The sequence below is a fragment of the Vipera ursinii genome (assembly GCF_947247035.1).
Source record: "Vipera ursinii genome assembly, chromosome: 2".
NCBI classification, from domain to species: domain Eukaryota; kingdom Metazoa; phylum Chordata; class Lepidosauria; order Squamata; family Viperidae; genus Vipera; species Vipera ursinii.
The window spans coordinates 123,592,094-123,607,260 of NC_139513.1; the positions used below are offsets into that span (position 1 = coordinate 123,592,094).

General features: G+C 43.3%; 1 protein-coding gene across 7 annotated transcripts in view; it reads left to right on the plus strand.

The window, feature by feature from the left end:
• The first annotated feature begins 6,705 nt into the window (after positions 1-6,705).
• CSNK1D (casein kinase 1 delta) overlaps positions 6,706-15,167 on the plus strand; it is a 32,923-nt gene continuing 24,461 nt past the window's right edge. For all 7 annotated transcript variants that reach the window (XR_014491259.1, XR_014491260.1, XR_014491261.1 and 4 more), the window contains exon 1: positions 6,706-6,953. Coding sequence is in view for 4 of the 7 variants with exons in the window: in XM_083352996.1 (XP_083209122.1) it covers positions 6,878-6,953 (76 nt within the window). In the remaining 3 variants the exon portion in view is untranslated. The remainder of the gene's footprint in view (positions 6,954-15,167) is intronic.

The window sequence follows — 15,167 nt, forward strand, 5'->3', positions numbered from 1 at the left end:
GCTTCGTTCCGCAGCGGAAAGAAGCAGGCAGGCTGCTTCGTTCCGCAGCGGAAAGAAGCAGGCAGGCTGCTTCGTTCCGCAGCGGAAAGAAGCAGGCAGGCTGCTTCTTTCCGCTGCGGAAAGAAGGCTGCTTCTTTCCGCAGCGGAAAGAAGCAGCCTGCTTTGTTCAGGCTGCTTCGTTCCGCAGCGGAAAGAAGCAGGCAGGCTGCTTCTTTCCGCTGCGGAAAGAAGGCTGCTTCTTTCCGCAGTGGAAAGAAGCAGCCTGCTTCGTTCAGGCTGCTTCGTTCCGCAGCGGAAAGAAGCAGGCAGGCTGCTTCGTTCCGCAGCGGAAAGAAGCAGGCAGGCTGCTTCTTTCCGCTGCGGAAAGAAGGCTGCTTCTTTCCGCAGTGGAAAGAAGCAGCCTGCTTCGTTCAGGCTGCTTCGTTCCGCAGCGGAAAGAAGGCTGCTTCTTTCCGCAGTGGAAAAAAGCAGCCTGCTTCGTTCAGGCTGCTTCGTTCCGCAGCGGAAAGAAGCAGGCAGGCTGCTTCGTTCCGCAGCGGAAAGAAGCAGGCAGGCTGCTTCTTTCCGCTGCGAAAAGAAGGCTGCTTCTTTCCGCAGCGGAAAGAAGCAGCCTGCTTCGTTCAGGCTGCTTCGTTCCGCAGCGGAAAGAAGCAGGCAGGCTGCTTCTTTCCGCTGCGGAAAGAAGGCTGCTTCTTTCCGCAGTGGAAAGAAGCAGCCTGCTTCGTTCAGGCTGCTTCGTTCCGCAGCGGAAAGAAGCAGGCAGGCTGCTTCGTTCCGCAGCGGAAAGAAGGCTGCTTCTTTCCGCAGCGGAAAGAAGCAGCCTGCTTCGTTCAGGCTGCTTCGTTCCGCAGCGGAAAGAAGCAGGCAGGCTGCTTCTTTCCGCTGCGGAAAGAAGCAGGCAGGCTGCTTCTTTCCGCTGCGGAAAGAAGCAGGCAGGCTGCTTCTTTCCGCAGTGGAAAGAAGCAGCCTGCTTCGTTCAGGCTGCTTTGTTCCGCAGCGGAAAGAAGCAGGCAGGCTGCTTCTTTCCGCTGCGGAAAGAAGGCTGCTTCTTTCCGCAGTGGAACGAAGCAGCCTGCTTCGTTCAGGCTGCTTCGTTCCGCAGCGGAAAGAAGCAGGCAGGCTGCTTCGTTCCGCAGCGGAAAGAAGCAGGCAGGCTGCTTCGTTCCGCAGCGGAAAGAAGCAGGCAGGCTGCTTCTTTCCGCTGCGGAAAGAAGGCTGCTTCTTTCCGCAGCGGAAAGAAGCAGCCTGCTTTGTTCAGGCTGCTTCTTTCCGCAGTGGAAAGAAGCAGCCTGCTTCGTTCAGGCTGCTTCGTTCCGCAGCGGAAAGAAGCAGGCAGGCTGCTTCGTTCCGCAGCGGAAAGAAGGCTGCTTCTTTCCGCAGTGGAAAGAAGCAGCCTGCTTCGTTCAGGCTGCTTCGTTCCGCAGCGGAAAGAAGCAGGCAGGCTGCTTCGTTCCGCAGCGGAAAGAAGCAGGCAGGCTGCTTCTTTCCGCTGCGGAAAGAAGCAGGCAGGCTGCTTCTTTCCGCTGCGGAAAGAAGGCTGCTTCTTTCCGCTGCGGAAAGAAGGCTGCTTCTTTCCGCAGTGGAAAGAAGCAGCCTGCTTCGTTCAGGCTGCTTCGTTCAGCAGCGGAAAGAAGCAGGCAGGCTGCTTCTTTCCGCTGCGGAAAGAAGGCTGCTTCTTTCCGCAGTGGAAAGAAGCAGCCTGCTTCGTTCAGGCTGCTTCGTTCCGCAGCGGAAAGAAGCAGGCAGGCTGCTTCTTTCCGCTGTGGAAAGAAGGCTGCTTCTTTCCGCAGTGGAAAGAAGCAGCCTGCTTCGTTCAGGCTGCTTCGTTCCGCAGCGGAAAGAAGCAAGCAGGCTGCTTCTTTCCGCTGCGGAAAGAAGGCTGCTTCTTTCCGCAGCGGAAAGAAGCAGCCTGCTTCGTTCAGGCTGCTTTGTTCCGCAGCGGAAAGAAGCAGGCAGGCAAGGCACGGAGATCCGGAGACCTACCGACGTTTGGGGAGGTTTGGGGAGGAGATCCGGAGACCTGCTGACGTTTGGGGAGGTTTGGGCACCTCCCCAAACTTCCCCAAACGTCGGCAGGTCTCCGGATCTCCGTGCCTTGCCTGCCTGCTTGGAAAGAAGCAGGCAGGCAAGGCACGGAGATCAGGAGACCTGCCGACGTTTGGGGAGGTTTGGGGAGGTGCCCAAACCTCCCCAAACGTCAGCAGGTCTCCGGATCTCCTCCCCAAACCTCCCCAAACGTCGGCAGGTCTCGGGATCTCCGTGCCTTGCCTGCCTGCTTCTTTCCGCTGCGGAAAGAAGCAGGCAGGCAAGGTACGGAGATCCCGAGACCTGCCGACGTTTGGGGAGGTTTGGGGAGGTGCCCAAACCTCCCCAAACGTCAGCAGGTCTCTGGATCTCCTCCCCAAACCTCCCCAAATGTCGGCAGGTCTCGGGATCTCCGTGCCTTGCCTGCCTGCTTCTTTCCGCTGCGGAAAGAAGCAGGCAGGCAAGGCACGGAGATCCGGAGACCTGCCGACGTTTGGGGAGGTTTGGGGAGGTGCCCAAACCTTCCCAAACGTCAGCAGGTCTCCGGATCTCCGTGACCTGCCTGCCTGCTTCTTTCCGCAGCGGAAAGAAGCAGGCAGGCAAGGCACGGAGATCCGGAGACCTGCCGACGTTTGGGGAGGTTTGGGGAGGTGCGCGCGCACCTCCCCAAACCTCCCCAAACTTCGGCAGGTCTCCGGACGGCGGCTGCTTGGGAGAGGTGCGCGCAATCCCGGAAGCACCAAAGCCTCGGCCGCGCACAAGTCCTCGGTAAGTTTTTTTTGTTGACTGGAGTATAAGCCGAAGTGGAATTTTTCAGCCCAAAAAGTGGGCTGAAAAATTCGGCTTATACTCAAGTATATACGGTAAATATTTAAATGTATTTTAATAATAGAAAGAAACAAAAAAAATACTGCAGCTTGCCAGTCTTACTAAAAATAAACTAATAATACAAATTCAGAACAACTAACAATTATGTAGAATTTCAGAATAAGTACATAAGTACTGGTTGCCACTAAAACAACACATTCAAGGAAATATGTATTGTGCATCCCTTCTATAGAGTTTCAAGCAACTAGCATATTATCAGGACAATTTTGAATATTTTATGTATAAGCTAATATTTTAGAATAAGTAAAAGAAGCACTTTATATACAGAAAAAGGGCAACCAATGTTCTAGCTTCACATGATTGTTTGCACTGGTTTGGATGCAATTTATTATAGCTCCCACTAATAACTAGAGGTAGTACTGAATTTATGACTATAATTGGTTTGATTTACTGTACTAATCATAAGTTGAGCCATTCATGTAACCAGACCTGATTTTACTACATTTTTCACAGCAGCTGTTAAAGCAAGTAACAGTTGTACATGGAAACACATTCTTTCAAATGGGAGCTTTTCATTGGAAATTGGCAAAAAATGCTGAAAACCAGCAAATAACATCACAAATTGCAGCCATGTGACCACAAGATGCTGCAAACAATGCTTGTAGCCAAATGTCCAAAATGTAGTCATGTGATTATGGGAATGTGGTGTGACATTTTACAATGGTTAGAAGCAACCTGTAAAGCACACATTCAGTGTCTTAACAACCATTTTGAATGGTCATTAACGGGTCAAAAGTTAAAAACTAGTTACAGGAGGGTAAAATTTGAAAAAGAGTATTTATTGTGTGTACATTCTTTGAAAGCTGAAAATTGTCTAAGTAGATATTTTCCCCCAATTTTAATTTCCTACACTACAGGAAGTGATTGTTGTCAACCTTTCAAGGTACCAAAATCAGGAAGCACATTCCACAAAAAATACTGGAACTTTATTGCTCTAGGCTCAGTAATAGAATCTTGAAAGCCTAACAGCATTTTCTCTTCCGTCACATGAGAGCTGAGTCTTTGCACAATGTGTCCAAGAGATGATTTGAGCCTTATCATTTGTTCTCAAGTGAGAATGATTTTTTTTCTAGGATCCATTTTATTTGTTTTCTTGGACATCCAATATGGGAAAACCATTCTGAGCACTCAGCTGATCTTTGTAGGTGCACAGACTCATCACTGCATTTGAATATTCTTTCAAAATCCTTCATTGTTACCTTTTCAGTTGCTAGTCTATGGCATAACTGCAGTTTCTTTACTGTTGATTGGATCCTAAAATATAGAAGATATCCACCACTCTTGTTTTCATTGTCAGTTCTAAGGCTGATTGCTGTATCTGTTATCAATAGTTTGGTCTTCTTTATATTTAGCCTTAGGCCCATTTTTTCACTATGTTCCTTGGCTTTCATTACAGAGTAGGCTTTCAACTATAGACAGTAGTGTCATAAGTGTAGCACTAGTTACTGTTGTTTTTTTCCTCCAATTTTATATTATACTCCTTTCTCCCTTAATATTGAGCATCCCTCAATATATATATTCACAACGTAAGTTGAATAAGTAAGGAAAGAGCTTTGACTCACTTCTCTGCCAATCTGGAGCAAGCTTGTTTACAATATTCTGTCTAGACAGTGGCTTCCTTTGCTTTGTATAAATTTCGCATGATGACAGGGAGTTAGATTCCCATTTTCTCAAGGACAGCCCACAGCTTAATATGGTCAACACAGTTAAAGCCTTTCCTTCATAATCATCAAAGCATATATTTTCTTTCTGGTATTCTTCAACTTTGTTGTTTACTAGTATGCATAAGCTATAATGTCTCTCATTCTTTAGCTTTTTCTAAAATTGGCTTGAATACCTTTCTAAGTATGATTCTAAGAATCATTAATGTTGATTCTTCTGGGTAGCCTATCTCTTTGCTCATTGCTGTTTTTATCTGTTCTTCACACTGTGCTGCCCAGAGATGTTTTGAATTGGATTACAGATCCAACAAATTAATCTGCATTTCCCTTTACGTGGTGGGCTCTGATCTCTGTTGAATGATCCTAAACAAGTAAAAATGGGGATATTTTACAAGACCAACCTCTCAATTTTTTCTGTTCCCTCTAGTCACCTTCAAAGTCCCCTCTTTTTTCTCATAACCAGCACTTTCCCACGGGAAGGTGTCTTACAATTAGTTTCAAAATTATGATAAATTTGTAAAATTTTAAGCAACTCCCAGGAAGTTACTCTTATAATTTCAAATTCTTATTTTAAGTCCATTCGGCCCCTTTATTTATAAATTTCCAACATCTATGTTCTAGTTACCTTTTTGCTATTAATTTAGAAATTAAAAAGAATAAAGTCCTTGCGTGAAACTTGTTTGATGAAGAACAGAAGGAAACTTAACTTGGTGGAATGAAAGTTGCCCTTTTGAAGACTCTTAACCTACAAAAGCTAGTAACAAGCTATTTCCTAATAAGGTTAAGAAAGGGACTATGTGAAGCCAGTCTCCTTTTGAAGGTGCCAAATTGCACTTTAGGCAAGATGGCTTTCTCCACCATCCTAGAGCTCTAAAACCTGCGGGAGACCACTGTCTTACGATTTCCTCATGGGAAGCCACTGTATGCAGCTCTTGGGGCAATCCTTGTCCTCTCCTTTTTCCAGAGAGGAATTCCAAAGAGCTGGTGCATTCACTGGCTCCTCTTTCTGCCCTGGTCATCAGCTCTGCTCTTATGGAGCTCTTCAATTCACCACTGCTTCTCCATAAGACCAGAACAAATACTCGATTTGCACTCGCGTGCTTTTTATAATCTTCACACAATAGAAAGAACAGTGGGAACTTTCATTATAAGAAGTGATGTCTAGTTCCGCGATGTTAGATGTAGTTACTACAGAGAAAATAATGATAGGCTAAGTATTCATTAGTGAATATCCAATTATTGGACTCCATCTTATTTATTTATACAATTACCTTAAACACTACCATGATCTGAATAATTCCTGTTGTTTCTCTTTTCCCCCTTCATTAGTAAACTTTCGCCAGGAAATATTTTATGAAATTTTATAGTAGTATTTTAGTAGCTAATTAAAAAAGCCTGACCTAATAATTAAATCTGGAAAAATACATATAACTAAAACCTAAATAAGAAATCAAGTTTTATATTATTTGACAAGCATAATCTAGATAATAGTAAAATGTCTTTGATGTGAACTGCGACAGCAAAGTTTGAAACTTCAAAATAAACGCCATTGATAAATCCAATGCACCGTCATTACTTGGGATTTTACGGAAGAACACTCGTACGGGTGATATCTTCCCAAAACCCGTGTCCCCCGCCTGTGTACTCTCCGAATATACTGGATTTCGATTCCCCTAATTTTGTGTGCGGAAATGGTGGAGCTGAAGTCAGCATACACGGGACCGGCAACAGGTTGGAAGGACTGCTCAAGAGTCGAAGCGCAAGTCCAGTTCTGCGCCATTCTGTGGCTTGAGCACGGACCCCAATGGAAGAAACCGCAGGCTCGGTGGCTGCCTGGGCTCTTTCGGGGGAGGCTCGCTCGAAGCAGTCATCTGCAGGACGCCACCGCCATCCCGCCGGACGGAATCAATGAACGAGAGGTAGGCCCGGATGTTCCAGCCTCTGAGGTTGTCATGGATACGCGGCGTCTCTGAGCCTCACAATGCCGCCCGGTTCTTGTTCTCCAACCGGCTTTCAATCAAGAGGATGCGCCCGCCGTCTTAGGCTCCACCCATTGTTGCCAAGGAAGTGAGGTCACATAAGATGGCGGCTCGGTCCTAGCTGCGCTAAGTGGGGGGGTGGGGTGGGGAAATCCGGGACTAGGGGCAAAATCGGCGTCCATCCTTCCCACCCGGGCTTCGCTGCCGGCCCCGAACACCTGGGGCGTCGAGAGACGGGACCGAAGGCCGCGATGGTCGCTGGCGCTGCCCTGCACTGAGTCAGGGTCCTTTACAACAGGGTTGGGTCCAATCGAAGCCGCCTCGATGGAGTTGAGAGTCGGGAACCGGTACCGGCTTGGCCGAAAGATCGGGAGCGGCTCGTTCGGGGACATTTACCTCGGTGAGAAGGCGCTACGAGAGCCGAGCGGTTTCGGGAACTCGGGGGTATCGGAGGCCGGGGTGGGGTGGGGTGCGGGGGAAGCGGCTGCGTCGGGAACCGGCTCCGGTTAAGGGAAGAGTGGGGGTTTTTGCTGGGGCCTTCCGTCCGGGCTGTCCTACTTGGGGTTGACTCTGCCCGGCGAAGGAACGCCCCAAGAGGCGCATCCAGTACGAAAGCGAGAAGCCAGCCTCGGTTCCCGTCACTCGGATCCCCGGCGGCCGGAGAGCCGTGTTTACTCGAGAGTCAGGCTCCCTGATTTCCGGCGGTCTTTCCTGATTACGATTCTTCCTCTTAATGCCAACTAGGAAGAAACGACGACCGGAGTTGAAGTCGTCGGGTCCGGTAACATCCTCGATGACCTTGGGCAAGTCGCCCTCTGCCCTGCTTTCTTCCCCCGTTTCCCTTCTTCCTGCTTGCCATCGGGGTGGGGAGAGAAATACGGAAACAAAATGTAACCCTGCCTTGGGTTGAAGACTACGGGCTTCCGGGAGAATGCCAGCCGTTCGTAGGCAGACAAAACCGTAGCTGCTCTTCGGTTAGCTCGGCAGGCCTTAAATCTTCCCGAAAGTTTCGGGTATTTTGCAAACTAGCGGCTTTGGGGGAGGAGGAGAGCCTACAGCAGGGATCTTCAAACTTGGCCCTTTTATGACTTGTGGACTTCAACTCCCAGAATTCCTCAGCCAGCGTACGCTGGCTGAGGAATTCTGGGAGTTGAAGTCCACAAGTCATAAAAGGGCCAAGTTTGAAGACCCCTGCGCTAACGCGTGTAGGTTTGGGATTTGGAGTTTTTGCCTGCGCTCCTTGATTCATTAACTTCTCTAAACATGTACTTTTGAATCCTCTAATTCAGGGGTCTTCAAACTTGGCCCTTTTACGACTTGTGGACTTCAACTCCCAGAATTCCTCAGCCAGCGTATGCTGGCTGAGGAATTCTGGGAGTTGAAGTCCACAAGTCGTAAAAGGGCCAAGTTTGAAGACCCCTGGGCCCTACAGTGAAAGTAAACGCCGGAAGGAATTTAGCTGGTTATTGTCAGCTTAGTCTCTCCTGGTTTTTAATAATACCACAAGCATGAACCTGAGGTCTGGTACCTTACATCTTGGGTAATGAATTTTTAAGCCATCCAGAAAAGGATGATGTGGGATTTTTCCGTTGCATTTTATATGTTGTAAGCTCTTCTGGGTGTCTCCTTTCCGATTGATACACTTTAGGCAAAGGTAAGCCAGAAGTACATACTGTTGACTGAAACGTGATTCTGGTAAAACAGCTCAGAAATCAGTCATACTAAGGTTTATGACTACGTTGCATAGATTTGAATTGGTATAATGGGGATTGCTCATGCTGCTGCTGCTGTACAAACGGGTCAAAATCCGAGCTGCTTCATTTTCAATACTTTATGGATCGTAGAGCAATGAATCCATCTTTAAGGTCCTAATATTTTTGGTGACAACATAACCCAGTGCTTTATATCGGTGACATTACAATGATATGACAACACATCCACACAATGACATAATCATACGAATGCTGTGATTATGTATTTCTCAATGTCTTGACACAAGTATGTAAATCATGGCGTTTGCATGATCATGTCATATATTTGTTTTCTCTCCTTGTCTCATAGTTTGTTAAAATGAATGAATAGCATTAAATAATGTATATTCAGCTTTCTTTTTTTAGCTGTTAGAGATGAAGGACAACATGAAAATCAATGGCCAATTTGAATAATTGACATATACAGTATGCTTTATTGTACTATTATGTACTGAAGATTAATGGTGAATACTGTGCAAATGCAGCATTCTGAGATCTTTCCATTTTTTTTAACTTGGAAACGATCATGTACATGAGAAAGCTTAATGTGGTTTCCCTTCTACATGATATATAGAATGATATATAGTTATTTCAGTGTTATAAGGTAGTACTTCTGAAGCCATTTAGAAAACTCTGCACCCAGCACAAGGAAGACCTATAATTCTCTTGCAGCTCCACCTATAATTAAAGTTGTTGTACAAGTTTAAAAACTTCATATACGTATCTTGTTTCTAATACCCTGGCCCATTAAACTATCAGACAGCAAGCAGATGTTTACCTTTACTTTTTATGTAAGGGACAACTACATATTTTCCTTTTGAGAATGCTATATAAGAAAAGTAGATGTTTTTAGCTTATGTAGGAAATAGGTGTAGCAAAATTAAAGTAGCTGTTGGTATTTTGTTTATATCCTTGTACTTCAGCTATGAATATGATCGGAATTTTTTTGAATACTGACATTTGCGAAGCTACAGAGAATAGTGTAGTAGGCAATATTTTAAAGTGTTTTTAAAAGATTTAAATATTCAGTTGAAATTAGGGCGGATTGTCACTTCTTAGTATTTGAAGAGACTTTCTCTTAATAGCAAAGTGTTTGATATCAATGCACATTGGTATGTTTGGTAATTGTCAAGACAGGAATAGTTTACATACTAAAGTACTTGCAGAGCGAACCTTCATATATTTGTGCACTTGTTTTACTTCAGTTTGAATGTACTGCAGAACTGTTGCCTTCCTCACTTCAAAACTTTAGAGTTAGGAAGTATGTCATTTCAGTGAAAATAGGAGAAGTACTCTTTAAAGTGAATTTCCTTTGTCCATTGAGTACCACTTCATATGGTATCCCAACAGTTAATAGTACATTCTGAGAGCCAACTTTATGTAGTGGTTAAGGCATCAGGCTAGAAACGTGAAGCCATGAGTTTTAGTCTGATTTTAGGCACAAAGCCAGTTGGGTGATCTTGGGCCAGTCACTTTTTCTCAGCCTTAGGAAAGAAGCAATGGTAAACTTTCAAGAAAACTGCAGTGACTTGTCCAGGCATTTCCCAGAAATAAATAAATAAATAAACACTGACTAGGAAACACATAAAATAGTACATTCTACATGAATAAAATTCTCTTAAATGACTAGGACGTTTGACGTAAATAGTTATTCCATCAATATAAGACAGGCATGTCAAACTGCCGGCCCACGGGCCGGATGCATCATATTAAAACCACGCCCATTGGCAGCAATGGAGAAAAAGTCATGATACGTCGTGCGATGTCATGTGACATCGCGAGTTTGACATGCCTGATGCAAGATTTCCAGGTTTGTTTATTTATTTTTTGTTTATCAGATTTATATAGTTGCCCATATCACAAGACGTGGGCAGCATACAAAAATCAAACAAAAAGAATTATATAAATACTACCATTATAAAAATAGCAATAATTATTAAAAATTAAAATAAACACAGATGTGGAGAAAGTAAATATTGGAGCCATCATAAGATGTTACTGGATTCTTGGGACTCCCAAGCCTAGTGACATAATCAGGTCTTAGGAGGGATTTCTGGAATATTAACAGGGATGAAGTTAACCTGACTTCACAGGGGAAGTATGTTACATAAGGCAGGTATCACAGTACAAAATTCCAATCTCCTGGGATCTACTAAAAGTAAGTCCCGAGCAGATGTTATTCACAGCATGCCTTCTCTACCAGATCTAATGGGAAAGGCTGATGTAATTGGGGATAACTTGTCTCATGGTTCAATTTTAGTAAGCTTTTGAACCTTTTAACATTCCCATGAGTCATTTATTAGGTTCATATAATGTATACTACAGCGTGCTGGAGAACGGATCTCAAATGTGGCGAACATTGGTGTTCTGAGAGGCTCAGAACATTGGAGTTTTCTAGCATTTTCTTCCCGCTGGAGGGACAGAGAGGATAGTGTTAGCTAAACTGCTAGCAGATGCCAATGTTATGAGCCTTCCAGAATGGCAGTGTTTGCCAGGGTTTTTCACCAATTTGAGTTCCATTTCTCCAGCCCATCAAGGGATTTTGGTGTGCTGGAGGTGAAAAGGAAAAGGAGTCCCTGCAGATTTTACTCCGCTAGTCATTGCCAACTAGGGGGCGGTGCCCATACAGTTTTCATCTCCTTGAAACTGAAATTCAGATTAAGGAAGGTTGTTTAGATTATCTGTCTACTCTACTTTCTTTTTAAAAAGTCAAAGATTTCTGTGTAGTCTTATCTGATGCTTTCTTGGTTAGAAATAGGTTTCATGGGGGTGATGCAATGATATAAAAGTTTTTTTTTTTAAATTTAGTTTACTACTGGCCTAACCCAGTGAAAGTTAAGCCCATGTAAATCTCATTAATTTTATTAAGAGAATGGAAATATATACCTAAATATCTCCTGTTGAAATATAGGGCTTATAAATACTTAATTATAAATACTTAATCAGGGTGCCACCGATCAGAGAATGTCGATTGGTGGCCCCCAGCGGGAGGTCCTTCTCTGTGGGCGCCCCGGAGCTATGGAATCGGTTGCCGGTTGAGCTCCGGATGGCGCCCGACCTTCACTCCTTCCGTCGCGATCTGAAGACACTCTTATTTGAACAAGCCGGCCTGGCCTGATGGGGGATGGGTTGGGTTTTTATGGTCGTTTTTAATATCTGTATTTACTGTTTTTAGTCGGGCATATGTTTAATTTTCTTTTAACTTTTGTATTTTTGTATCTTTTATATATCTGCCCTGTTCACCGCCCTGAGTCCTTCGGGAGAAGGGCGGTATATAAATAAAATTATTATTATTATTATTATTATTATTATTATTATTATTATTATTATTATTATTATTATTATTATTATTATCTCTGTTTCAAAGTCATTGAGCCAGTGCTGTCCAAAGACATTTCCATGGGCATGTGGCCAGCAGGAGTTCACAGAATGTTATCTTCCCAACAAAGTGGTTCCTATTTATCGACTCGCATTTGCATGCTTTCAAACTGCTAGGTTGGGAGGAGCTGCAGTGAGGGTGGGAGCTTCAGTCCATTGTATGGCGGTCAGCTCTCGAACCACACACCCTTCCGTGCTGGAGGAAAGGACTTCAAATCTGGCAAAAGCACTAAGAAATACTATTCTCACAATCGTTCTCCCCGGTAGGCCGGGAAGAGGGCCCAGGCTTCTTGGAATCCTCACAACCCTCTTCCTACCCCACCCAAATCAGGAAGCCTGGGCCCTCTTTCTGGCACTCCACTTAATGATCTATGCGGACACGTAAGGATTGCAGCTTTGAGAGCTGGGATTGCAGTTGTTAAGCAAAGCAGTCATGTAGTGTCTCACTTAACTGATTTGTGCAGTGACTCAGATTCCAGACCCAATTGTGGTCGTAACTGGAGGACTACCTGTATATAGTAGTAGGGATATGATTCACACTCTCCACTCAAGCCTGAGTCTCCATTCCTGACCCCTGGTTTAGATGAGGCTCAGCTAAATTTCATATCAAGTAATATTGTAACAGTATATTTAGAATTCAGTTTGTTGTTTTTCTTTTCTTTAATAACCAGGTTACAAAGAAATAATAATGCTACATGTCTATGTATTTGAGATTTACATATTCTGTTTATTTGCCAGCTGAGTCCTAGCATCTCTGGGCAGCTTATAAAATGTTAAAAAGACATTTTAAAACAAGAAAACAGCATAAAAAAACCAAGTTGGCAAATTTAATTATTTAATTAAAATGAGAACAAAGAAAAGGGGCTTTGTTCACCCTTGGCAAAGGCCTGGGCAAAGAGCCAGATCTTCAGGACCCTTGAAAACATGTAAAGTGGGAGCTATTCCATGGTTGGGGGTGGGAACCTCACTCCAGAGGGTAGACAGTGCTACAGAGAAGGACACCTCTGGGATCCTGATAGATAGCATTGGTTAATTGAATGAGCCTAAAGCACCCTGCCAGTTTGGATCAGATGGGCAGATACTATGGGAGACATAGTTCGAATGAGAACCCAAGACTTTGTAATGTGAGACTAAATTGATTCCTGAAATGGAAAAGAAAAAAAAAATCAAATCCCATGATCCTGCCTATTGAAAACATAGCAATACTCTTGTTTCTACAGCCATCTATAATCAGCCTTGTTATACATACACATTTTCCTAGCACTGAAGAATATTCTGATTTTTTTGCCAATATTTTTCTGGTACAATAGCTTTAGATTTCCAACAAATCATATTATTATAGCAGACAAATCATCTAGTCATGAAACTAATTTTATGTATCCAAGATGGCTTTCAACTTGTTTGTGACAACTTTTTGTACAATATGGTCAGCTTCTTTTGAAGCTGAATTTGAAAATTACCAATAGTCCTCAGGTTATGATGGCAATTTGGACTGTAATTTATATTGCTAAGTGATGCGGCCCTAAAGCTTGAAGTCATGTGACAAACACTGCTTAGCAACAGCACTCCTGATTGCCATCATAAGTCCAGGACCACACGAGTCATGAAGTAAGGCTCACCCATGACTGTATCATGGGAAGAGCAGGAGTCACAGGCAAACAGGCTGGTAAGCAAGAACTACAAGTAGGCAGACAGGTGTCATGCAGGGAGTGCCTTGGGTGGCTGTTACAGAGGATGAACAGGTAGCTACACAATGGAGTGCACAGACAGGTGCCATGCAGGGGGGGGACACTTAGAGCATGGATTGGTAGGTGCTGCAGATTGGTGCTATGGAATGTGGGCAGGTGAAAAAATGGCAGGAGTGAACAATTTGCAACACCTAGTTGACAGTCATTTGAATCGTGATCTTGGGGATGCAATCACAAACTTTTTTTAATCCCTTGTTCGGTGATGACATAACTGAATGGTTATTGAACAAATGGTTGTAACCCAAGGACTATCTATACTGTAATTTATTGAGATCACATGGGAATCATGAAAAAAAATACTCAGTTATTTTATTTGGCAAGTATGAAATTCACAAATGTGTTGGATTCCTACAAAGTTTAGTCAAATTTGGGGTCCACTGATTTCAGTAAGAAAAAGTCAAATTGAAGGGAATTTGTGTGTCTTTGTCCCATACAGTCCCATTTTGTCCCATTTTGTAATGCATTTAAAAAAAAATTTCCTCACACGTTTCAAGCTCTTCAGTAATAGGATTTTAATGTATAGTTTTCATCTATTCTGGATGTCACATTTTTATTATTTATATTTTTTGATGGAAGAAGGTGATCTTTTTATGATTTCAACTGAGTTAATTTAAAAATAAAACTACTGTAATGGTTTCTAACATACATTGGTGACTTAATGTGTTATATCAACCTACCCAGTTGTTACCATGGAAAGAAGAGTGAAAACATGGATAATATTACTGGAAACATGGATGTTACACAAAACAGAATGAAATTGAGACAGTTAATACATTGCAAAAATATTTTCTTGCTTTTATTGCCCTTGACAGAAGTTTGACCACTTTTATTACACAACTAGAATATTCTGATTAACAGAGGTCTAGTATGAAATTAACGTGCAGAACGTTGGTAACAGCTATTATTGGGGCAGTTATCTTCTGGCTCTTCAGCATTAAATCTACAAAACAGGAAATATGTTCAGCTGAGTTTTTCTATTGGTTGTTATAAGAATAAACTTGTAAAGCTAAAGGAAGTCTTGCATATCTCCTACAGAGCATTTGGAAAATTATTCATTGAATGAGACCAGAGCGAAAGCTAATTGGTATTCAACTAGATTGATATTTCAGCTAACTGAATTTTCATGGGAAATGTCTACAGAATTGTATAACAAAAGTTGTACAAGCTGTAACAAGAATTTAGATGCAGTTTCATTTGAAATTTGATTCACTCTAGGAAATATTAGAACAGTTGAATCTGTCTGCACATATGGCACATTCATTACTATTGTAGATTGATTTGTTTTTTGATTTTATACTGTACTAGACCACCAGTGAGCCATTGGGTCATCCTTTGAGAGAAAAGCAGTGCAATATGGTGTGACCATATTGGTTCAAAATTGGGAAAAGCTGTATACTGTCGCCCTGCCTATTTAACTTATATGTAGAGCATATCATGAGAAAGGCAGGGCTAGATGAATCAAAAGCTGGAATTAAGATTGCTGGGAAAAATATCAACAACCTAAGATGCAGATGATACCACTCTAATGGCAGAAAGTGAAGAGGAACTAAAGAGCCTCTTGATGTGGGTGAAGAAGGAGAGTGCAAAAGTTGGCTTGAAACTCAACATTAAGAAAACCAAGATCATGGCATCTGGACCTCTCAATTCCTGGCAAATAGATGGGGAAGAAATGGAGGTAGTGACAGATTTTATTTTCCTGGGCTCCAAGATCACCGCAGATGGTGATCTTGGAGCCCA